This window comes from Oryzias latipes, chromosome 18 (genome assembly GCF_053564925.1).
Source record: "Oryzias latipes strain Hd-rR chromosome 18, Olatipes_Hd-rR_3.1".
In the NCBI taxonomy this organism is placed as follows: Eukaryota; Metazoa; Chordata; class Actinopteri; order Beloniformes; family Adrianichthyidae; genus Oryzias; species Oryzias latipes.
The window spans coordinates 31,475,412-31,499,663 of record NC_136254.1 but is presented as its reverse complement, the minus strand read 5'-3'; the positions used below and the strand labels follow the sequence as shown (position 1 = coordinate 31,499,663).

The 24,252-nt window shown below is 40.6% G+C and overlaps 1 protein-coding gene and 1 long non-coding RNA gene across 2 annotated transcripts; one reads left to right on the top strand and one right to left on the bottom strand.

Moving 5' to 3' along the window:
• Positions 1-442: 442 nt before the first annotated feature.
• Positions 443-15,703, top strand: cnpy3 (canopy FGF signaling regulator 3). The gene is made up of 6 exons (XM_004079643.5): positions 443-711; positions 1,771-1,897; positions 3,423-3,519; positions 12,689-12,811; positions 12,885-13,002; positions 13,080-15,703. The coding sequence occupies exons 1-6, from the start codon at positions 603-605 to the stop codon at positions 13,367-13,369; spliced, it is 864 nt and encodes a 287-aa protein (XP_004079691.1). The 5' UTR covers positions 443-602; the 3' UTR covers positions 13,370-15,703.
• LOC144986990 (uncharacterized) lies at positions 9,132-10,834 on the bottom strand. The gene is made up of 3 exons (XR_013650831.1): positions 10,746-10,834; positions 9,839-9,934; positions 9,132-9,344 (listed from the first exon to the last, which is right to left on the bottom strand). It is a non-coding gene; the product is annotated as an uncharacterized LOC144986990 (long non-coding RNA).
• Positions 15,704-24,252: the final 8,549 nt, after the last annotated feature.

Here is a 24,252-nt window from a genome sequence, read left to right as displayed (position 1 = left end):
CCCAAAACGGGGGAAATTAGTAAAATTTATGATAATGATAGATTATATACTGATCTTTTCTTGAATGAAAATGCTTTTAAAAAAAGTTTTTTTTTAATAATTTATTATTTATTTATTTTACAATAAATCACATTGCTTAAACTGTCACAGCATTTAGGTTAATAAAAGTTATATTTGGATGTTATTAACTTGACTAGTTTTTAAATTATCTTGAACCACAAATAATTAACTAGTTTTTTGAATATTTTTATACAGTAACTTCTTTTTATTATTATTATTATAAGATTAAGCAGGTATTTAAACTAGTCTACTAAAACCAAAGCCCGTGATGTAAAATTTGCTCAGAGTGATACCTCTTCGTGTGTTTTTACTCTTTGATATTTCTCTGGCTGTAATTGGTCGAGCAGTTGCCACTTCTTCGCCTTTGATTGGTCAGCTTTGCGGGACAGGGTGACGCCCACGGCGGAAGTGAGTGAGGTTAGCCTCAACACCTGTGAGGAGCCTCGGAGGGGATGAAACTCAAAAATTGGGTTCGACCGCGGAGGAATTTGACGTTTTACGAACTTTAAGAGGAGAACAGAGGCTTTAACTCGGCGGGCGGAATGATTTCAGCAGCGCACTTAACGATCTTGATGATTGTTTCGGCTGGAGCGGCCAAGCCCAAGGATGGAGGAGACGATGAGTGGGTTCATCTACCCAACAAATGTGAAGGTAACCGTTTCCACGCAGCGGGCCCCTTCGTGTGTGGAGCAACGACCCACCACGTTCTCGATAACTGTGGAGGAAATCCGCATGCCGCAGAACGGCTCTGCAGAAAATAGGCCCAACTTTGTCCAGACATTTAAAAAAAAAATGGATTGAACGCTGGAGTTTGACACGTGACTCGCGTGTTGGCGTGTTTAGGTTCCCGGAGGAACTTTTCTTTGGTTCCACTAAAAGTTAAACGACAAAAATGTGCAAAATAAAATGCCAGTAAGTGTTAAAAAGTCAACAAACTAAACAATCACGTGCGTCTTGGGAAATACCTGTTTGTTTGTTTGATTGATTTTAAACAAGTTACATTTTCATTTAAAAAATAAAATATGCATGGCCATAAAATCTAGAAATAAAATATTTGAAATGGTTTTGTATTTTATTTTGAAACTCTTTTACATTGGCAGAATTATGCTAATAAAGATTGATTTAAAGGTTTGTCTTCTGACAATCTGAGGAGGTTTGATGGAATAAACACCAACATTTCTGCTTTAACTAAATAAAAACAATGACCTGAGATGACCCCAGAGGGATCATTTTATTTTGAAACTCCACCTTTAATATTCCAACTAGCTAATCTGAGAACAGAAAAAAACCAAAAACATAATCAAATCAGTTGAATATTTTCATTTGCAATTATATTTGGTATTCGCATAAATAGAATTTTTCAAAATAAAGGCCAATTGAACTGATTTTATTCATCTGGGAGGATTTAAAGAAGTAAAGAATGTATTTTTGCTTAGATTAAAATAAAATATGACGACTTGAAATGACCTCAGATGGAATATTTTACTTTGTAACTATTTAGCATTTAAACAAGTATAATTTAAACCAATTTAAAGGAGTAATTTTTTTATGAATCTAAGGGGATATAAAGGATTGAATCAAATATGTTTGCTTAAACTAAAAAACAGGGTTTTCTTTGTCTTGTTTAGTTGTCCTGGTGGACAAACAAAGGTGTGAGTGGAGCTGCATTTCATGCTTTCATTTCTTAAACAACTCACCTCCCTTTTTCAGTCTGCAAGTTCGTCAGCATCGAGATGAAGTCGGCGTTCCAGGAGACGGGGAAGACCAAAGAGGTCATCGACAGTAAATACAACTTCATCGACGGGAAAGGAGCGCCGCCCATTAAATATGTAAAGTCGTAAGTGTTGCACGATGGCGAGCGGCGCCAGCGGGGAGCAGGAACCTGCTGAGGTTCGGATCCTCCTGAGGAGCTTTCAAAAGAAGCTGTAGAGCAGCAGCAGCAGCTGTAGAGCAGCAGCAGCAGCTGTAGAGCAGCAGCTGTAGAGCAGCAGCTGTAGAGCAGCAGCTGTAGAGCAGCAGCAGCAGAGCAGCAGCTGTAGAGCAGCAGCAGCAGCTGTAGAGCAGCAGCAGCAGCAGAGCAGCAGCTGTAGAGCAGCAGCTGTAGAGCAGCAGCTGTAGAGCAGCAGCTGTAGAGCAGCAGCTGTAGAGCAGCAGCTGTAGAGCAGCAGCTGTAGAGCAGCAGCAGCAGCTGTAGAGCAGCAGCTGTAGAGCAGCAGCTGTAGAGCAGCAGCTGTAGAGCAGCAGCTGTAGAGCAGCAGCTGTAGAGCAGCAGCTGTAGAGCAGCAGCTGTAGAGCAGCAGCAGCAGCTGTAGAGCAGCAGCTGTAGAGCAGCAGCAGCAGCTGTAGAGCAGCAGCTGTAGAGCAGCAGCAGCAGCTGTAGAGCAGCAGCAGCAGCTGTAGAGCAGCAGCAGCAGCTGTAGAGCAGCAGCAGCAGCTGTAGAGCAGCAACAGCAGCTGTAGAGCAGCAGCAGCAGCAGAGCTTAACTGGCCAGGCACAAAATCTTTCTTTTAGTTTCTTGTATTTAAGCTGCTCATAAACTTGGATTTTTGTTTTATTTGTTTTATCTGTTGTAAATTTTTTCCTGATTTTCATTTTGTCACTTTTACTCTGCACAATTTGAGATTTTATTTTATGGAAGTTTTCTTTAAATCTAAAGAAAATACATTTTTGACGTTTTTCTGTTCGATCGACTGATTTCAAGCAATTTCAGCTTAAAAAACGGAGAAAGAAAAATACAGCAAAAAAAATATATATATTAAAAAAGTTAACCGTTTTGAGATTATTTCAGAACTTGTTTAGATCCCAGTTGTGTTCCAGTCTTTAAATGGTTTGTAGCACTTCCTGTTTAGGTTAGGGGTGAAAGGTCACCTGTACCGTTGACTGTAATAAAAAAAAAATCAGATTTAATTTCAAGTGCAGCTAAAACCCCTTATTATGATGCGGCCACCTCTGTGCTTCACAGTTGAGAGAATACATTTAACTCACTAAAGGCTCTTTCAAAGTTTGACATACTTTTTTTTTTTTCTTTTTTTGTTGAGTGAAGGAAGCTGAAACTCACAAATCAGCTCTGACGAGAAACATCAGCCTAAAACAGAAACAGAATCTTGTTTTGAGGAATATTTTCACCTCTTCCCTTCCAAACTTTTCTTTTCCAACATTTTCTCCGTTGAGCATGTCTGTGCTAAAGATGAAGTGCCAGCAGCCGGGTTCCCGTGAAGACGTCATAAAAACCCGTCTTTGCTGGAAACTGCTTAACGTAAACTCTTCTGCTGGAACATCGGGGAACCGCTGCTGGGCTTCTGCCCAACGCTTTTATTCTGAAAAGCCGCTCGGCGCCCTGAACCTGTGCGTCTCTCCGCAGAGATCTGAGATTCATCGAGGTCGTCGAAAATGTGTGTCAGAGGCTGCTGGAGTACAACCTGCACAAAGAGAGGAGCGGCAGCAACCGCTTCGCCAAGGTCAGTCTGCGCATGCGCCTGCCTGCCTGCCTGCGCAGCTATCTTTAGCAGAGTCGGGAATAAAACCTCTTCCAAGGCCTCGAATCGTCGTTGAAGCTGCAGCAGTCAGAGACGTCGTGTGTGTTCGATCAGCTATAGCCTGTTTAGGGGAAAAACAATGACTTGGTCCTGAAAAAAAAAGACTTTCTAGGTGTTCTGGCAGCATTTGTCAGAGGCTACGTTCACACTGCAGGGCTTAATGCCCAATTCGGATTTTTTGAAAAAATCCGAATTGTTTGCTAGACCGTTCACATTTCCAAGTAAATCCGAACTTTTGTGATCTCCAGTGTGACCGTGACACGACCCAAACGAGACCCGCATGCGCAGAAGCCAGAAGAATACTCAACGGTGAACGACGTCACTTGTTGTTTGCGTAGCAAACCTTAACAATGGATTTCAACAACAGTGTTGTCAAAAGCGGAGCTCTTTTTGTAATATTAAATTTATTTTCATGAAGGAGCAGCACAATTACAATCTTCTCATTTTAAGAAGGCATTGGAGTCGGGATCGTCTGGACCCACTGTTGTGGAAAGGAAATGTGTATGTGTTGGGCCCGCGCGCCCGCGTGTGTGTGTGTGTGTGTGTGTGTGTGTGTGTGCAAGCGCGTGCCACGATAGAGAATAGGGGGGGGGGGGGGCAGTGTGGGTGCGCATTCATGTTGTGTGTTACGGAGGACGGTAATAAAAGAAGGTTTCCCCCAGAATAAATGCTATGGACTCTTTATTAACCCGTTCTGGAGAATCTAAGGATCAGAACAGGGAGGAGGAGGAGGATCCGCCTCGGGTCCCCTGCGCTTGAGCACGGTCAAAGGGGAGAAAGAAAAAAAAGTTATCGCGGGAAAGGTTCAACATCACGCTCTGCCATTTATCTGGAAAATTTTTCAAAAACCGCCCAGTTGCGATCAGAGCCCTGGAGTTTGGCCTGAAAAGAGCGATCAGCCCAAATATTAATCCAATCGGGGATCTCGCTTCCCTTCCACTGACTGGTCTCAGCAGCATCGTCCACCATGGTTAATGTTTACGTTCTCGTTCACGCCTACTTCAACGCAAAATGATGACGTTTGTTGCGTGTCGATGGCGTACGGTTCGGAATCAAGTCGCCTGGCCGGTCAGACGGCGGTCGCAATTGAAAAGAACGGCTACAATTCGGAATCAGGACGGCAAACCCACGGGGCCTGGGTCGCAATTGAAAAGATCGGATCTGTGTCATTCAGACTGTCATGAAAAGATCGGAATTGGGCCGCTTAGGGGCAAAAAATTCGGAATTGGGTCGTTTCAGCCTGCAGTGTGAACTTAGCCAGAGTCTGCAGATGTTCACACGCCTCACATGTGTTTTGGTGAGCCGGGGCCACTTTTCATCCATTCCTTCAGAAATCCCAGTAATCGCCGGAATGTGCCAGCCGTCGCGCTTTTATTCTGGCGTTCCTGCAGTGGCGGTCAGGTGGCCAACCCACACGCCAGGATGCTGGGCGAGCGGAAACGCGTAGGCTAGCGGACGCAGCTCTGTAGGTTACAGCAGGGCGCCACTGCGCGTGCAGCGCTTCAAGGACCCACTCAAAAAATCTGCTGCATCAGGAGGGTGTATTTTATTTTGAAGGGGACTTGTATTTGGTCTAATCAAAGGTAAAATAAAAGGAAATTATGTAAAGAAAAATATAAAACCATTCCAATCCAATTATTATAAATATTTAAGAGCTACTCTTCTAATGAATGGCTTTATGACCACAAAAATATCCAAGTGAATTTTTCTAAAAAAAAAAGTGGGACTTTGAGGTCCTCGCGGGGTTTCGGTCTGACCTGAACTAAATGTCTCTTTTAGTGTTAAAGGTTGCAGATCCATGAGAGAGTTGGAGTAAAAGACGTTGGGATGAAGTCAGTCAAAGGGGGGCAAATAGAGATTTTAAAGATACAGCTAAAAAAAAGTAAATCTAGTACTGAGGGTAACGGTAGTGTCGGCTCAGAACCACAGATAAAAAAAAATAAAAAATAAAAAGATTTTGGTGGTGAGAAAATATAAAATCCAACAGGAAGTAAATATTCGGTTCCTGACAAACGTTTGTCTGCCTGTTGAGTCTCTACTGGCTCTGCCTTTCTTTGTCCAATCACAGGCTTGCTTCTACCGAGTCAGATCAGTTACAGTTGGGTGGATGTCAACCATATCAATATCCGTACGACACGCCCACTTCTCACCTACTTCACCCTCACTTAACCTTACGTGTAGTTTGATGCTGCGTTCACACTGGGCTTGGAAACGCGACCGCTTTCAAAAAAAGTCTTTGTGAATGCAAGACTATGCGTTCCGACTATGCGTGCGCGCTCAAAAGTCGCTACGCAAGTTTTAGGTTTGTACAAAACGCATGACGGTTGAGCTCACGTCAAAAGTTGAACTGGCTGAACTTTGACCGATCAGGGAGTAGGATTAGCATCTCTCCTAGAAGTGTCAACCGTTTTATTGTATTACGGAGATGAAATCCATAACTGCGGTTCGTGCCTGGCCAAAAGTATATGACTCCGTCTCTACACAAGTTTCTACGACCATTTTGTGCAAAATGTGCGGCTATTGAACCCGCGTTGGAAGGAAACGAGTTGATCTCCGAGCAGTCAGGGACTAGCATTTGGTAGAGACATATACATGGCGTCCCTTTTAATTCACAAAAGTACCAACTCTTTGAGAGGAGTCATATTAATACCCGCAGTTTGTCCCCGGACAGAATAACCCTTGTGCTAACTTGTGGGGTCCAGATGACCCCAACCTTACATTGGCGTGTTCTTCCTACCATGACAAAGGTGGATAAAGGTGGAAAGATTTCATGTAATCCATGGACACCAGTGGAGATCACAAATCATTGAAGAAAAAAGGTTTAGAACACTATCTAGTGGGTCAAGATGACCCAACTCCCAATGTTAGGAGTTGCTATCCCAAGATAGCACAAGGGATAATACGACACCAAGTGTTTCATAAGGTGGGATCGAGCTGTGAAAGAAAGAGCCTGCAGCAAGATTCACCAGTTTTGCACCACTTCCACATTTCTCACCAAGCCTTTTCCAAAACCGTGAGTTCATGCGCTAGTGTCGGGTCGGTACCGTCCAGTGTAAACGCCAGGAGGTTAAAGCGTTCCAGCCCGTTGTATGAGGGGCCGTATAAGACATTATTTATTCTGAACCATTCACATTCATACATTCTTGCTCTCACAGTCATATATACTCTCTTTCGCATACATATATTCTCTTACGCATCCATATATTCTCTCTCACATTCATACATTCTTGCTCTCACAGTCATATATACTCTCTTACGCATTCATATATTCTCACTTGCACATCCATATATTCTCTCTCTCGCATGCATATATATTACTTTACACATACATACATTCTCACTCTCATTGTCACTCTTAAAAAAGAATGTATGTATGTGAAAGACAAGTATATATGAACGTGTGAGGAAGAGTTTATATGTGTGTGAGAGAGGAGTATGCATGAAACGGAAGTTACTTTGCATGAAAAGGAAGGCACTTTGAATGAAAAGGAAGGCACTTTGAATGAAACGGAAGGCAGATGATTTCTCGTGCTCTGATTGGACGAGAGGCCGCCACCTCCCATTTTGAACAGACGCTAACACGAACCAATAAGAAGGCCATCGGAACCTTAAGAAATATTTTATCTTCACCTCAAGTGGTCACAAATCTGTCTGCATCTCTAGAGACACAAAGGAATGTCTCAAATACCAATAATGGTAATAGAAGTGCCACCGAAACAGAAAATCCGTATCCACCTTATTCCTAGCCCCCATGAGCCTTTGCGTGAATTATGGGCGACACTTCCTGTAGACGCTGGAACACGCATTTACATTAAAACAAATTCCTCTTGTTTTCGATCCATAACTACATATAAATGTGGGAAAACCAGCTGTCATTTCTTAAAAAAGGCAACGGTGAGGTGGAGATGAAATATTTGTTAAGGTTCCGATGGCTGCAGGACCCCCGTGGCTACTTCTTGCCGGTTCGTTTTTTTTAAAAAAGAAACTTTATTAACAATATCTTGCACATACAAAATACCAAACACAAAACTCCACTGTGTGCAAAATACAATCTTCACGTTCGCCATGAGAATGAACAAAAAAACATAATGATAACCATGTAAAACAGGTTATGCAAAAAGAAAACAAAAATAATAAGGCAAAGGAATCTGTTAAAGTTTCAGGAGAGACCATGTTTCAACTGTTCTGACAGCTTTTTTGTTAGTGGAAGATTTAATACTGTTCACATACAAAACCATTTCTTTCTGAAAAACATAAAACACGTTTTTTTTGTTGGCATATTTACACTTGTGTATAAAGTATTTAGCCATAATTATAAGTAAATTAACTACATATATTTTTTCTGCATTAAGTCTTTCTTGTGTAAAATATCCAAAAATAATATGCTCGTAAAATAATCTATAATCTTCACATAGATGAGTTCTTATAAAATGTATCACATCTTTCCAAAATAGTTGAGTGAAAGAGCAAAACCAAAAAAGATGAGGCACAGTTTCTGGTGAGGAATGACAGAATGAACAGTTTATGTCCAGATCTTTTTTAAACTTAGTAAAGAAATGTTTCACTGGATAAAATTTGTGAAGAATTTTGAAAGAAATTTCTCTGATTTTATTGGTGATGAAATACTTTTGTGGCAGGGTCCAAACCTTTTCCCACTGAATTCTACATCCAAAGCTGTTCCAGTATGAGATAACATACGGTTTTGTGGCAATCTCATTTTGAAACAGAGAACGGATACTTTGATTATTACTGCTAGCTGAAAAACATACCTTTCCACAACACAAGTCTGTTAATTTGGGATTTCTTGCTTGTTCATGTTAGCGTCTGCACTGTAATCCCTAGCGAGTTGACTGAACTTAAAAATTATTTTGTAACAGATTACGCAACAGTTAAGTTATATTATTAAAACTTTTAAGTTAACATTTATTAAAATTCATATTGTCAGTTGGCTTACATTTGTATTATTTCATATAAAAAATATTAAGATTCCTCAACTTATAAAAGAGAGATTATTTACTTAAAGTTTTTAATATTTTCCAACTAAAAAACGCTTTAACTAACTATATTTTTATATTACTCAACTCATAAAATATGTAAAATTCACTCAAATGCTTTATAAATTCTTTAACTCATTAAATGTGTAGCATTGAAAATATTTAAAATTCTTCAGCTTAAAATGTATTCTAAACAGAGATATTGATACTGCCCCACTACATTTTAAAGGCTAACATTGATAAAAACCATCAAACGTGAAGGCCACACAATAATGATTGCTTAATACACTTTTTTTAATTGCTCTTTAAAAAAAAGCACAAATATCAAGAGGATGAAGAAACAATAAGTGCAATAAAACTGCATTATAAGAGTGCCACACAACATATTGACAAAAAGAGTTGGTTTTGTATTGTACGGCAGAAAAAGCAAATGATCACAACAAAACACATTAGTTACATAACACTTAAACCAACAAATAGTCCATTCTGGAAGACTCACTCAACGAAACATTCTTCAGCGTCAATAAAGGTCCTTTCAGTGGTTTGCTGTCCTCAAGGCTCAAGACAGCATTCTGAATAAATATGAAGGCAAGTTCAAGTTTTTTGGGGTGCTGTAGGTCCAGAGCATAGATGTCCCCGAAGAGTTAAAAGAGATCAGTCAGCCAGATGTGTGGGACCACTGACGGCAGCATCCGGAGCGTCACCACGACAACTGAGAAGATACCCACAGCAGTGTCTGTGAGGTCTGGTATTCTGGAAAATACAAAACAAAAAACACAGATGAGTTCAGACCCTCAAAGATATTCATCACACTAATGTCCAAAACTGACATTCCTGCCATCTGTCAATGGGAATCTTTTCATGCTAACATTCTGTTAGCTTTTAATCAACTGGCTATGATGTTTTAGGGACCAACTCCAATTAAAATTGTGTTTTTAAAAAGTTCTTTAGCATTTTTCTGAAGGAGGACATTTATAAAATAATTTAAGACTAAAGCTTCATTTTTCTTTATTCAAATAATGATGGATCAGGAGCAGAAAAAGGTAAACGAAAATGTTCCCACTCCTTCCAATCAGGAGTCCCTGATGTTCGCCTTTCATCTTCCGTCTCAGTTTTAAAACCATTTAAAAATATCACTCAGTTTACAAACTACAAACAATTGCCCTATTTATTATGTCACTCAATAAAATCTCAATCAATATTAAAGGATTAGTGAAAACCATTGACAGGGAGTCGTGTGCACTTACTGTACAGGTCTTGAAGAAGTTGGAGGCATCTTCATGCAGATAAACAGGAAGTGCATGGAGGACAAGTGCCCGTCTCATGTTCACGTCACGCTGGTCCTAAAAGAATAAAAAGAAATATCCATTACCTTTGAAGCAAATGCAGAGCAAACACTTCCAATATTTATTTAAGGAACTTTAAGAAATAATAAAATGATACCTTTTCTAGATGTCTATTTCTAGTAAGAGGACAATACAGTGTTTATGTCATGATCCACTTCAGGTCAAAGACCCAAAGTCATTTGAAGGCAAGTTACACCGTGGCTTCTTACAGCTGTTTACAAATGATTTGTTATCCGTTTTTGAATTATGCACATTAGAAATTCACCTGGAGGTCATAAATCCTAACCAAGCTGGCCAGTTCCTGTCTGTTTTGGTGGACTTAGTCTCAGAAAAGGGCAGCTTTAAGTTACACAAACATGTAAAAACTGCACAATTTCCTCTGACTGCATCTACTCTACATAAATCCATTTCAGATCTTGACAGATGAGTTTTCATGGTTTCAAATGATGGAATGGTGCTAATGCAACATCATTTTATTATTGTAATATACTGTCATAAAGACATGACAATATTCCAAAGTGTCTCCACATACATGGCAGTGGAAACACTTTGGAATATTGGCTATGTAGTACTGCAGTATTATATGTAGTACTGCATAGTGCCAAAGTAACAGAACACAACTTGCACCTCCATTCCATTGTGCCACCTTCAGCCTGCAATCTAAATATGTTTAGTTAAATTGTAAATAATTTCAACTCTATTTAGACCTTTGGCTAGTTAAAATGTGCATAAATGTTTCCATGCTGCCGTATAAATCTAATAATGGTAATAGTTCAGGATGAATGTATTAAATAAGTATAAAACTCACCCACTGACACCTCTTTTCTGGTGAAATGGTGACTTTCTGGTGAACTTTCTGAAGTTCAGTATCTGAAAAAGTCCAAAAGAGATTTTTCAATGTTAAAAAATGTTTCAATTATATTCTGATCAAAAAACATTTATTGCACTACACAACCTATTGCATTTTTTGTTTTTTTAAAATAGCTCTAGACAAATAACTGAGACAAGTTACCTGGCTGGCCTTGGCGTCTGCCTGGAGGTGAAACACTGAACACTCTGTAGTTCGGTACCTGAACACAACACGAGCACGTTGATTAATTTATTTTTACAAAAACCTTTTTTATAATGGAGATCAGTGATTTATAAAAGCTTAAAGCTGCATTCAAAACCCAATGCTTCCATGTAGCAACCAGGCTTAAAACTGTTGGCGGTAGCTCCTCCCACACAACCGTTAGAGGCTTTGAGTGACATTTTTGGACAAATGTCCAGCAGCAAACTTTAGCCACAGACAGAGGCCTCCAACGCAAATTTCACACGCGGATCACGTTTAGTGTGATTGCAGCATAACAGATCATTTCTACCTCTGAAAAAAAAAAAACCTCATCACTGTCGTAACTTACGGGCAGAAATGCATTTTGGGTTTGGCTCGCCATACGTCTGCTATGACAAACTAATCATGTATACATTTCCACATTAATCTCTAAAACAATCATAACACACATATGTTTAAACAACAGTAAACCACATTTACGGTAGTATAAGAGCATTTTTAAAGCATTCATTCATAAACCATGAACGATACTTACCAAATTAAATCAGGGCTGAAGACAAGACGGCACCATCAGCGATGAAGCGGATGAAAAAAAAACCCGAGGTTGGGGCGTCTTGAAGCGGGACGAAATCGCAACGCTTTGCAGAATAATAAAATGCTCGACTTTCAATTTCAAACGTCGCATACTCGCATTCGGCAAATCCAACATGGCCACCTGAGCTAACGTAGAGAAAACGAAAGACCCTCCCACCAGTACGTGATGACGTCATGACGCTACTTCACGGATCTTAAAATTTTTGAGTGCCAGATACAAATAAGCTTTAAAATATTTAGCACTGTTAAGTTAAATTTGAAAAAATCTTGATAGAGCTTAATACTTTATAGTTGAATCAACTACAAAATGACATTTAAGTTGTGTAACCTTAATAGTTATGAGTCAGTACAAGTGATAGGGTTTAGAGTGTGTTCAAAATGGGAGGTGGCGGCCTCTCGTCCAATCAGAGCACGAGAAATCATCTGCCTTCCGTTTCATTCAAAGTGCCTTCCTTTTCATTCAAAGTGCCTTACTTTTCATGCAAAGTAACTTCCGTTTCATGCATACTCCTCTCTCACACACACATATAAACTCTTCCTCACACGTTCATATATACTTGTCTTTCACATACATACATTCTTTTTTAAGAGTGACAATGAGAGTGAGAATGTATGTATGTGTAAAGTAATATATATGCATGCGAGAGAGAGAATATATGGATGTGCAAGTGAGAATATATGAATGCGTAAGAGAATATATATGCATGCGAGAGAGAGAATATATGGATGTGCAAGTGAGAATATATGTATGCGAAAGAGAGTATATATGACTGTGAGAGCAAGAATGTATGAATGTGAATGGTTCAGAATAAATAATGTCTTATACGGCCCCTCATACCGTTGTGTAAGTCTTCACTACGACCTGTCGTCTGGGGCATGTCCGTAGAAAAAAAAAACAGTGCATCATTTTCACTCGCCGGGCTCACCGAGCGGTCAACGACCTTGTTACCTCGTACGGGACACCTGCAAGTCTTGGACAGGTTTGCCCATTCTTCGCCCGCAGACGGTCCACATCCACCTGTAAGCACAGGTGCTATATTAGGACCTAAAGTGATGTCCGTCTCTGACGTGAAACATAGCGCAGTGCCGTGTTCCTGTCTCAACAGGGCATGTCGGAGACCTTCTCCACGCTGCACGGCCTGGTGAACAAAGGCGTGAAGGTGGTGATGGACATCCCCTACGAGCTGTGGAACGAGACCTCCGCAGAAGTCGCAGACCTCAAAAAACAGGTGATTTCCCTATCCCCGGAGTTCAGCCAGCACCTTTTGTGTAAACGGTTATTGACCTGTGTTTGTGTGTCAGTGTGACGTGATGATAGAACAGTATGAGGAGGTGATCGAGGACTGGTACAAAGGAAGCCAGGAGGAGGACCTGACAACGTTCTTGTGTGAGAAACATGTCCTGAAAGGACAGGACAAAGGTAGTTTATCCGTTTAAGTCCTTCCTGCGGCTCATTTCCTTTTTATTGAAACTAAATGTTGCGTTTTTCGCATTTAGACTGCTTAAATGAGAATTGGACTGCAAAGAAGAAGGGAGACCAAGCCGCCATAGCAGAAGACAAGAAGAAGAAAAAGAAGAAGAAAGGAGGGAAGAAGGGCAAAAACAAAGAGGAAGGAGGCGACGGGGCGGACTCGGACGCAGAGAAGACTTCCAAGAAGAAGAAAGAGAAGAAGACGAATAAGAAGAAAAGGAGCAAAGCTCCCTTGGATAAGACGAATGAAGGGGCGACTTCAGACGAGGAGATCCAGCCGCAGGCGCCTCTTTCTGGACAGAAGACGGAGCTGTGAGCCCCCTGCTGGCTCGGTGGACCTGGTTCAGTTCTCCAACACAGGACCTGCTGTCTGAGCAGCTTTCAGTGTTAAAAACTAAGTGAACCCCTGCTGTTACTCTTAGTTTGGAAGAGTTTCAATCCTTCAACCACAAGAGCTTCAGGTCCAGTGTTGGCGTTCTGTGAATTACCACAACTCTTCTACACAAATGACAATGAAGCCAACGGATTCTGAAGCAGAGAAAAGTAGCAACAAGTAACAGGGGTAAAGTGTTTACATGATTGACGTAAACCAAAGGATTTTGATTCGGCCCAAAAACACTTTTCTCAGCTTCAGAATTCGTAAGAACTTCATTAATTGCGTGAACAATAAAAGAATTACAGTAGTTCAACGGTAGTTAAAGGGTCAAATGTGGTTTCAGGGGCTGAAAACCTGGATGTGAGACAGCCGTGAGCTGAGTACAAGCTCACTTTTAAAGAAGACGTAGAAACATCAGAATTCATTAAAATTTTGGTATCAAATGCGATAGAAGAGTTACAGTAATTCAGAGATCGTGTGTTATTTTGCTGTCGCCAGCGTGGTAAAGGGTTAAATGTGGCTTTAGAGGCCGGAAAAATGACGATGAGCAACGTATTTGTGCCGAGTGTTAGCTAAGTTTTAACCCTTGTGCTATCCTAGGCACTTTAACATGGGAGTTGGGTCATCTAGACCCACTAGTCTGGTACCTATCTCTAGAATGATTTTTGATCTTCACTGGTGTCTATGGATAACATGAAATCTTTCCACCTTTATCCACCTTTGTCATGGTAGGGAGAACACGTCAATGGAAGGGTTGGGTCAACTAAGATAGCACAAGGGTTAAATAAGACGTAAAACATCAGAATTAATTAAAATGTTGTTTTCGTATACGGTCAAAGAGTTACAGTAATTCAAAGATTGTGTGTTATTTTGCTATCGCTGCGCTGTTAAACGGTTAAATGTGGGTTTAGTGGCAGGAATCCTATTGATTTAAGACGGGTTTGTGCTGAATACAAGCTAACTTTTAAAGAAGACGTAAAACATCCAAATTTTTTAGAATTTCGTTAATTACAAAAATGGTCAAAAGGTTACAGTTGTTCAAATATCATGTCTTCTTTTGCTGTCACCAGCGTGTTAAAGGTTTAGATGACGAGACAAGCTAAAGGAGACTTAAGACCATCTGAAAAATGTCTTTATCATATTAGGACTCGATGTCAATCAGTAGCTTTTTCTACAAACGTTCCTGCTGTTTCGTTTGGAGCCCTTTTAACCGAGTACGGAGCAAAACGAGTTGATGACCTTAGACGAAATATCACACCGTATGTCTTCTGAACCAGATTGAATAAGTTCTTATATAGTTTTAAGAAGCAGTTTCTATTGGCCATGTCTCCTTTAAAGGTTGATATACGTGGCACATCAGTGGTTACAGGCGAATTTCTCTGTAAATACCTGATAAAACCATTGACTGGAGAGTTTACTTCCGGGTCCAACCAAATCAAGTCAATTTAGTCGCCATTTTTTCACCAACTGAACACCCTGTTGGAACCAGATGATTATCAAGAACATGTTAAAAAAAAGGTTTTAGAGCAAGAGTGGTTGTTCTGACAAATGAAATAACCATTCATCTCTATAGAAGTTGATGGGATCTTTTCCCTTTTCTTGAAGCCAGCAGGTACTTCCTGTTTGGAACGCCACGGGGGAGGGGTCACTGTCCAGTTCTCAGACGCGGGCAATGCTTGAAAGTGTTCTCGTTCCAGTTTTTTTGAATGTAAACATTTTTCTAACTTTTTTCAAACTGATTGACTTACAAACTAAGTTTCACCTGAGAACTGGTGATTGGTTTTTGAGTGACCTCACATGAACCCTCATTTAAACTCATGGCATGTTTCCGAAGAAAGAGATCTTTCCTGGAATAACAACGACGAATGTTTGTCCTTTGAAACAATGGATACTTGAACTCAACCTTCACGTCCAAAGGGAGGTATTTTCCTATACATTGATGTTTAGTGAGGTTTTTATGTCATAATGTCAGACGGTTATCACAAACTTTCACGCTGTTAAGATTTTAACAGAAGATTTGCATTTCTGTATGGTTGATGAAGTTCTTTGTTGTCTTTTCACGTGTTATTGAGTTGTTGTTGCTTTTATCCTTTTGTATTTTGTCAAAATACAAAAAATCCTAAAAAATCAAATGTTTATTAGAGATTCCCCTTTTGTGTGGACGTCTGTTGTCATTTATTATTCTGGTTTTGTTTTTGATGATTTTGTTTGGCTTTTTGGGTTTGTATTCCTAAAACTATTGATTGCTTTTTTATTAAAGTCTTTTAATCTGTACTCTGTAGGGTTTTTTTGTTTTGTTTTTGCATAAACAATTTAGTTATAAAAGGTTGTGTAATTCTTTAAAAAAATAACATTTGTTTCATACTGAAATTTACATTTGGTGAAGGTTGTCATTAAACCCTTTTCTTTATCTCCCAAAATCTTAATACTGGCTGTCTAAAAAATTATTTTTTTTAATCCAAAATCTGTGTTAATTTATTGTTGAGTAAAAGTAACAAGAGCCTCCAATTTTGATCATTTGCCAGCTTAATAGGGGGTGTATGGCATTACATTCATATTTAAATTCCAATATATAATTTAATCCTATATAACCAGTGGTATCATATTAAATACGCACATTTCTGAGACCCCTATCTCATTGTCATGACCCAAACATTTCTTAAAAACCGATTTAAAAAAACCACTTGGTCCATTCCTTCCCTGTAGTTTATCGTCTTTCCACTAGGGGCAGTATAACGGCTTTTCCTGCTCATTTCAAAATGGTTGCCCACATGGAATCTCAAACACTTTTGGTGGAAAAATGTTTGGCTAATTTTCAAGACTTTACAGTGGGAATAACTCCTTTATTGTTTTCTAATTTTTAAATTACTACTTGATGTATTGAAATAATGTAAAATTTGTTTGTAACGAATTCTTTATAGCTGAGTTCCACCATGTGAAAACGTATAGATCAAACTGTAGACGGTGAGTAAAGAAGGTCCTAAATTTTTGTATCTTCAACTATTATATTTTTATACATAAGTAAAGTGACACTGCTCTCAACCCTTGTGCTATCCTAGGCACTTTCACATTGGGAGTTGGGTCATCTAGACCCACTAGACAGTGCTCTGAACCTTTTTTCTTCAATGATTTGTGATCTTCACTGGTGTCCGTGGATTACATGAAATCTTTCCACCTTTATCCACCTTTGTCATGGTAGGGAGAACACGTCAATGTAAGGGTGGGGTCATCTAAGATAGCACAAGGGTTAACTATGGATTAGAAGCCTCGGTTATTGCTGTAACATGAAACCAGTTCTGAAAAAATCAGTGTTTCCATTAGAAGTAGAAATACATCATACAATCCTCTGTTGGCAGTCATTTTTTGATATATATTCTGGTGTATTTTTACAACATTGAACTCAAATATTTAGACATTTGAAAACATGTGAAGCTAAAATCCTCAAAGCAGAACGTTTTAAAGAGTGAAACAGTGGCCTAAAAAGCAGAGATGGACGTGTTCTTGACTAAATTTCTCTAGTTTGTTTTAAAATAGACTCACATATCAAATCATTTAATTACATATCAGATATATCTCAATCTCTGGTATTAACAAATTGCATCTTAACCCATAAGAACCCAGACCAATTTTTCCTAAAATTTAAAATATTGTAGGATATACCACAGATCAAGGGGGTCACACAATACATTTCTGATGTTTTTCTGTAACGATGTCACTATGGTTTCTTATGGTTTAATACAGGAAGAAATTGTAAAATTTGCTACCAGTCTCTTTTTAAAGGATTTTCTGGACTTTAGTTTTGAAATGAGCTAAATTAGTTTGTATTGTTTAAAAAAAAAAAAGATTATTTGCTTTTTTTGGACATCATTCAGCTTTTCTTGTACAGAGTTTGAGTGCTGTTGAGGTTGCTTGTTTTAATTAAAAATAATTTAACAGTCAAATAAGTGTAAATGTATGTTTGCCAAAACAAAACAATATTATCAAATGCTTCTTAAAAAGTCCATTCAGAGAGCAGCATGAACTTTAGACCACGCACTACCTCTTTCAGCCTCTAGATGTCACCCAATCATTGGATTCTTCAGTATAGCAGCTTGCGTCTCACATGGGAATGAACTGACTGTCTGCCATATCCACTTTAGCAGAGATGAAATTAAATCTGTGTGTGTGTGTGTTTGTGTGTGTGTGTGTTTGTGCCTCTAAAGGTAATTCAATCTATCAGCTTTTTCCACTCACAACAATCTAATCCTGACACTCCTCCGCTGTGTGTTGGTGTGTGTGGCGCTGGCTTGAGATGGCACTTTAGTGTAAAGTGTGTGTACACATGTTTCAAAACCTGTGTGTGTGTGTGTGTGTGTGCGTGTGTGTGTGGTCCTGATGTATTTATTTAGTGAATAATTCACAGCTGGGTGTTTAAATAGGACTCTGTGGCCTCAGAGCTCCAATAACAGAGGGCAAATATTGTGACACACACGTGCACACACTCTGTCAGCTGTTCATGGGCTGGCTGTTTATTTGAAAATGCTGGATGGAGGAAATGAACTGAACAGACCGCAGACTTGCTGACCCACTGAGGGTCGTCTCTGCTTTCACAGGTATCCCTTCAATAGGGTGGGAAAACACTGTTTTGGTTTGGTATTTTTGCACCATCATGAACTCACTTCCTGGTCTAACCTTCCACTTTGTTGGATCCTCTTTGATTCCCCATCCAAACGTCCAACCCTACGATGTCTCTTACAATCTACAGATCTTACAGATCAGACTCCCAAACGTGTTTATTCTGATCTGCATGTTTCAAAGTAGCTTCTTGTTTGTGTCATCAAATCAGACTAATGTCTGTCACAGAATGTCTGTTCTTAGTCACATGTACCTGTACTGGTTCTTTTGGGATTTTGAGTTGTCCGGGCCCGTGGAGGATCGTAGAGAGGAGTGGCAGCATCTGAAGGGGAGCGCAAGTGTGTCTTGCAGTTCCTTTGGGGTTGCACCGCCACCTCAAGGGATACCATGAAAAACAATATCAATAACAATGGATTGGATTTTTCTGCCCTTTTCCTGACGCTCAAAATGCTGACAGTGTATAACTATTTTTTATTCACTCCTCATTCATATTTGGGGATGGTAGCTACTGATGTAGCTGCCCTGGGGCAGACTGACAGAGGCGTGGCTGCCAGTACACGCCTACGGCCCCTCTGACCATCAACGGGACGTTCGTACGTATTCGCACACCAGTGGAGCCACACTGGAGGCAGGGAGGGTGAAGTGTCATTCACACCACATCTAGCTGTTTGTAAGCTGCGAATACTGGCCCCTTACTGACCGCGGGCCAATGCCGCACCTTTGGGGTGTACATTGAGGTAGGTACTGAAACTGGTTGTCAAGGTGGTACCAGTATGGAAATATACGGTAGTACTGGTACCATATAATACTGTGGATTCCCTTCTTTGTTTTGGCGCTTTGTTTTAGAAAATGTCAATCACTTCTATTCTAAATGACCTTACCAGTGATTTTGGACGGGATTTTGGACAAGAGTAGGTAAGGTACACCCCGACGGTGCGTGGAGCTTCAGTCAAAGTGTAGAAGGCAAAGCGAGAGGTCTCAGCCTTGATGTTTCGTGTGGGCTGACTGTGTTCCTTGTACCGGTTTTTCACCCACAAACAGCCCGTATCCACTCGTAAGGGCAGTCGCAACTAATGCTACCTTCGCATCAGGCAATTAATGCTTTTAGTCCCTGGTGTTCACACTGGACTGTCTGTACCCAATACTAGCGCATGTACTTACAGTTGAAAGAGGATTAGGGGGGAAATGCCATAGCAGTCCAAATCTCACAAATCTTCTTCCAGGCTTTTTCTGTCACAGCTCTATTATGATATTTAAACGACTTGGTGTTATAGAATTCTGGCTGGGCACAAACAGCAATTATGAATTTCTCCTCCATGATGAATTCTAAAACAGTTGGTACTTCCTTGATCAAACCCAGGTCCCTGATTGGTCAAAGTTCAATTGGTTTGACTCTCCATGTGCGTTTAATGGCCACGCCTATTCTATGATCTGAAAAATGTCCGTCCCTACGTGTGAGCTCGAGAGTTTTGAATGCCCAAACGCAAATATACGTATATTTACACAGACTTTTTTAGAAGGGATCTCCACTGGCTGATGCAGAAATGTTTTTGGGTTCTTACAAATACCAATTCAAGTATCTATGCACCAGTTATTAAAACTGCTGTAAATATGAAGACGTTTGTTGAGGTAATATTGCTTTTTACCAATACATATTGTACATTTTTATTAGTTTTTTTATCTATGATAATAGAAATCCTCTGTATTTGTTCAGTTCTAATGAGGACACAACGGCTGTGCAACTCATTCATCTGTTTTGTTCTCCACTTGGTGACGTGGAACAAGCGGGCAGATCCACATCCATTCCAAGCAGAGCTGCCAGGTAGCTTCATGAAGTTGGAGAAACAGTTGAAGAGCTCCCAAAAAAAAGTATAACTGAAGATGCAGCTAGAACCAAAGCAGAGCAAAGACAAACTTTTTTTGGCTTTCACTCTGACTGTGGGCCAGAGCTTTTGGACAAACCCTAAAGAAGTCCTTCATGACAGCCAGTCTAGTCAGTGAGGAGACGGTTCTGTTACGAGGAATTCATTTGTCTTCCAATTGGAAGACAGGTTGATGTCCAGTCCATCCGTGTGTTTTTCTTGACTTATTGTAGTGATGGTGGTGAAAACCCACGCTGTCGTAACCCTTGTGCGATCCTAGGCACTTTAACATTGGGAGTTGGGTCATCTAGACCCACTAGACAGTGCTCTGAACCTTTTTTCTTCAATGATTTGTCATCTTCACTGGTGTCCATGGATTACATGAAATCTTTCCACCTTTATCCACCTTTGTCATGGTAGGGAGAACACGTCAATGCAAGGGTGGGGTCATCTAAGATAGCACAAGGGTTAAACGTTGCTCCTGACTTCAGTTCCTGCAGAAAATTTCTCTTTTCTCGTCTTCATGGCTCCTCCTCTGCTTGGAGCTGATGATGCAGCGGTGAGATGCTAGCCGCCCATGTGGACGGCTGCTCTGAGGAGCACAGAAGCAATCTCCTCTAATCTTCAGAAAATCAAACAGACGTTTGAATGGAAATATTGATTCTTCCTCAAATTTCAATCTTCATCTGGTGTCATCCTTCCCACCCAGTGTGTGTGTGCGTGCGTGCGTGCGTGCGTGCGCGTGTGTGTGTGTGACCTTTCTGTCTATGTCGTGTCCTTTCAGACTCACTTCTGTCACTTCAAGCTTCTGGACGATAAATGATCCGGTATATTCTGACAGAAGTGCTGCCACTGTGCGAAGGGAGAGACTTCCTGGTACAAACTAGTTTGTAACCATAAGTTCCTGACTGGGCTTGACAGTGGTATAGTGGTGTAGTGGTTAGCCCTCTCCCCTCAAAGCGAGAAGGCACTGGTTCGCACCACTTGATTTTGAAAGTTTGACATTCAGGGGTATGATTGTTACTTGGGGTGTAAGAGGTCCTGGGTTTATAGCCCGGATGAGCCCCCAATTTATGCTACACCCCTGTCAGGAAATGTAAAAGGAACATAAATGTAAGAAAAACAAGTTCAATGCCCCGACAAATGAAAAACTCCCACAAGGTCCACATTTGAAGGTACCCCAGGATTCATTTCAAGAGAAAAAGCAACTACTTACACAAAAAGCAACAAATGACATGGACCAAAGCCTGTGTGAACATTGGAAGGGGGTTACAGGGTTGCTGGAGCCTACTCCGGCCACTGTTGTGTGAAGGCAGGGTTCTCCCATTCATCAGCTGATGTCTACCTGTTTTTGTTTTTCATTTTTACCTTGCACATGCATGTTTGCACAAATCTCTTTGCGCAGTTGTATTTATTGTTTTTATTTAAATTGCATCTGCCTTGTTGGCCAGTTTTTGACATGCATATGTGCTTCTTCCATCACTTGTTGTGACCAGAGCTACGATAATTTGTTTGGCGATGCTTTGCACGAATGACAAATGAAGAATCTGAATCTACTTTGAGCAAATGTAGAGCGTTTGCTAATGAACCAAGAAATTTGTACATCAGAGACTATTCAACCCTTGTGCTATCCTAGGTACTTTAACATTGGGAGTGGGGTCTTCTAGACCCCACATGACCGTGTGCTGTCTTTCAACAAATGTGTTCTGGACTTGCCCCAAACTGCAAAATTTCTGGGATGAGGTGTACAGAGTTATGAAACAGATATTTCAAGTCGACATACAAAGAGACTTGATGGTAGCGCTCCTTGGTACCATCCCAGCACAGATACGAGGGCGGACAGAATCCTACCTTCTAAATGTTCTCTTTACAGCAGCTATAAAATGGATGGATGAAAACAGAGCCACCCTCTCTAGATACATGGATCCAGAAAGTAAGAGAAATCTTAAAATGGAGAGAATAACTTTCCCACTAAGACATCAAATGCACACCTCAAACCTAAGATGGGGCTCAGCAAAACTCTTGCTACTGTCATCAGCCTAATAATACCTCTAGATCAGGGGTGCCCACACTTTTTTGGCATGTGAGCAACTTTTGAGATGACAATTTCTCAAAGATCTACATATATATGTATATATATACATACACACCCATTTTTTAGACTAGAATACCGTTTAATAAACATATTATTATGAACCATTAGTACATCAAATGGTTTTATGTACTGATAATTCAAAAACTGCAGAGTAAGACACGACAATGTGTGAGCAGATACTTTAGTATTATCAGATGAAGCGTTTTATTACAAAAACATAAAGCAGTGACTATCATATTTCCTGCTCTGCTGTAAACCGTTCACTTGGGGCAGCATGGCATTTCTAAAGCGCTGCTGGTTCCGTGCTACAGGAAAACACCGCTCCCTCATTAAGTTGGGATCCATCGGGGCCGGAACCGCGGAGGCGATCCGGGCCTCAATAAACACCCCAGTGGGCCGGAGTGGTCTTCTACTGGGGACTTGATGGGCCGTGGGGCATGTAGCAACTTTCTGATGACAGACAGAATTTCCGCTCAGTGAATTTAAACTCGCATGTGCAGTGACGTATGTATCAGAGGATGTCCGATTGGCCGTTCTGCATGTCAATCAAGTCATGTACTTCTCAGTGAGGATTTTGATTCGCTGTATGTTTTAATTTTTTGGTTATTTATCTTTGCTGGCCTGCGATCTACCTTCATGTCCTTGAAGATCGACCTTGAAGATCGATCGCATTGACACAATGAGCACCCCTACTCTAGATAGTCAAATGCTGGCATGTTTAGATTTCATTCTTTCTGTTTTAGATAAAGAGTAGTGTCGTAATTAAACTTCCTGTGTGTACCTTGTTTGATAGTACTTACTGGATTTTAGATGATTATCATGGAAGCTATGGAGACAACTGTGTATAATGCTCTGTTGCAAAAAGTTGGAATACACTATAAGTTTAAAAAAAACAAGTTAATTTTTTCCTAAGAGTGCAATAATCCTTCAAAAAAAAATCAACAATCTGCTTTTTCAAGTGATTTTGGTTTCTTCCGCTTGTTTTCCTTCTTGAATTTCTCCTCGGTTGCTGCCGCTGCCTCCACTTCCAACCGGTTCACATCAACACTTCAAAGCTGTTGTGAACAAATGTCATGGCCGTCCTCAGCTTGTTCGCATACGACCTGAGAGTGGCGTCAAATATGAAGGAGCAAACAAGGTGCAAGATCTTCCAAGGAGGAGAGAATGAAGAGAAACGATGTGTGCGGAGAAGACAGATGAGTTTCAGGCGGTGCATCAGCTGTGGCACGGCCTCCTGTCTCCACCTTGCTGGCGTTGTTGTTTTGTCCTCTTGTTGGGCGGGTTAAGGCAGTCAGAACTTCACCATGAACCTCATACTGACCTCAAGCACTCCATTACTTTCCAGACCTGAAACAGAGGATGGAGCTAAAAGTAAACAGCTCAGGGAAGGCGGCAAAAAAGGCAATTTCAGAGTAAAAATAAGACAAACAGAGCATCCATCAGTCACGAGTGGACGGGCTCTGAGATTCCCTTCAGCCTTCTCCTACCAGGAGGTCAAAACCTGGAATTTCATCTCCAGTTACAGATCACAACGGAGACCAAAAGCCCATGATGTGGAACGAGGAGCAACAGGGCTTGCATTTGTTCTGCATTTACGCTGCACTTCCAAATACCAGGAAGACACGTTCTCACTCCAGAAGTGGAGCTGAGAGGATCAGACCTCAATCTCCTTCACATTCACCCTCTTATCCTCTAGGAGTTTGTTTTCAAGCATTTACAAAGAGGTCTTAAGAGCAGAAGTCATAACCCGACCGTTGGAAAGCTAAAATACGTCTGACCGGAATGCTTTTGCATCTGAACAGAGAAATGAAACGGCTCAACGTCTGGTAGGACTTTCAAACCCGCCCTGAGCCGGCAGACCCCAGAGGAGGATGCAGCAACGACACTAATGCCACGCTACGTGGCATTTAGAGCAGAAAGGTGTGACATGCGAGGCTTCACACTGTCTCACACACACATTTGCATACGCTGATGCGCTCCTCAGGGCCTGCCATTAATAACAGCTGACCTTTTCACATTTAGGCTGTGAAATGATCGCACAACAGACCCGAGGACATCATGTCCCCTCATTTCTCTTTCTCAAAAATCGTATCCCCAACTGTCATTTTCTTATTCCGTTCATTCTAAAACAATTGAACCCGACATTTTGTGTTCAGAATTTATTAGTAGGGTCTGTTTTTTAACTTTGCTGGACTGTTTTCAGACAAGTGCAATCATGCAGATTCAGTTTGATTGAAAATATTGTAATTTTC

Coding starts and splice junctions, on each gene's coding strand:
- cnpy3 (XM_004079643.5), top strand. CDS start 603: ATGATTTCAGCAGCGCACTTAACGATCTTGATGATTGTTTCGGCTGGA. Junction 1,898..3,422: donor CCCATTAAATATGTAAAGTC/GTAAGTGTTGCA, acceptor GTCTCTCCGCAG/AGATCTGAGATTCATCGAGG. Junction 12,812..12,884: donor TCGCAGACCTCAAAAAACAG/GTGATTTCCCTA, acceptor TTTGTGTGTCAG/TGTGACGTGATGATAGAACA.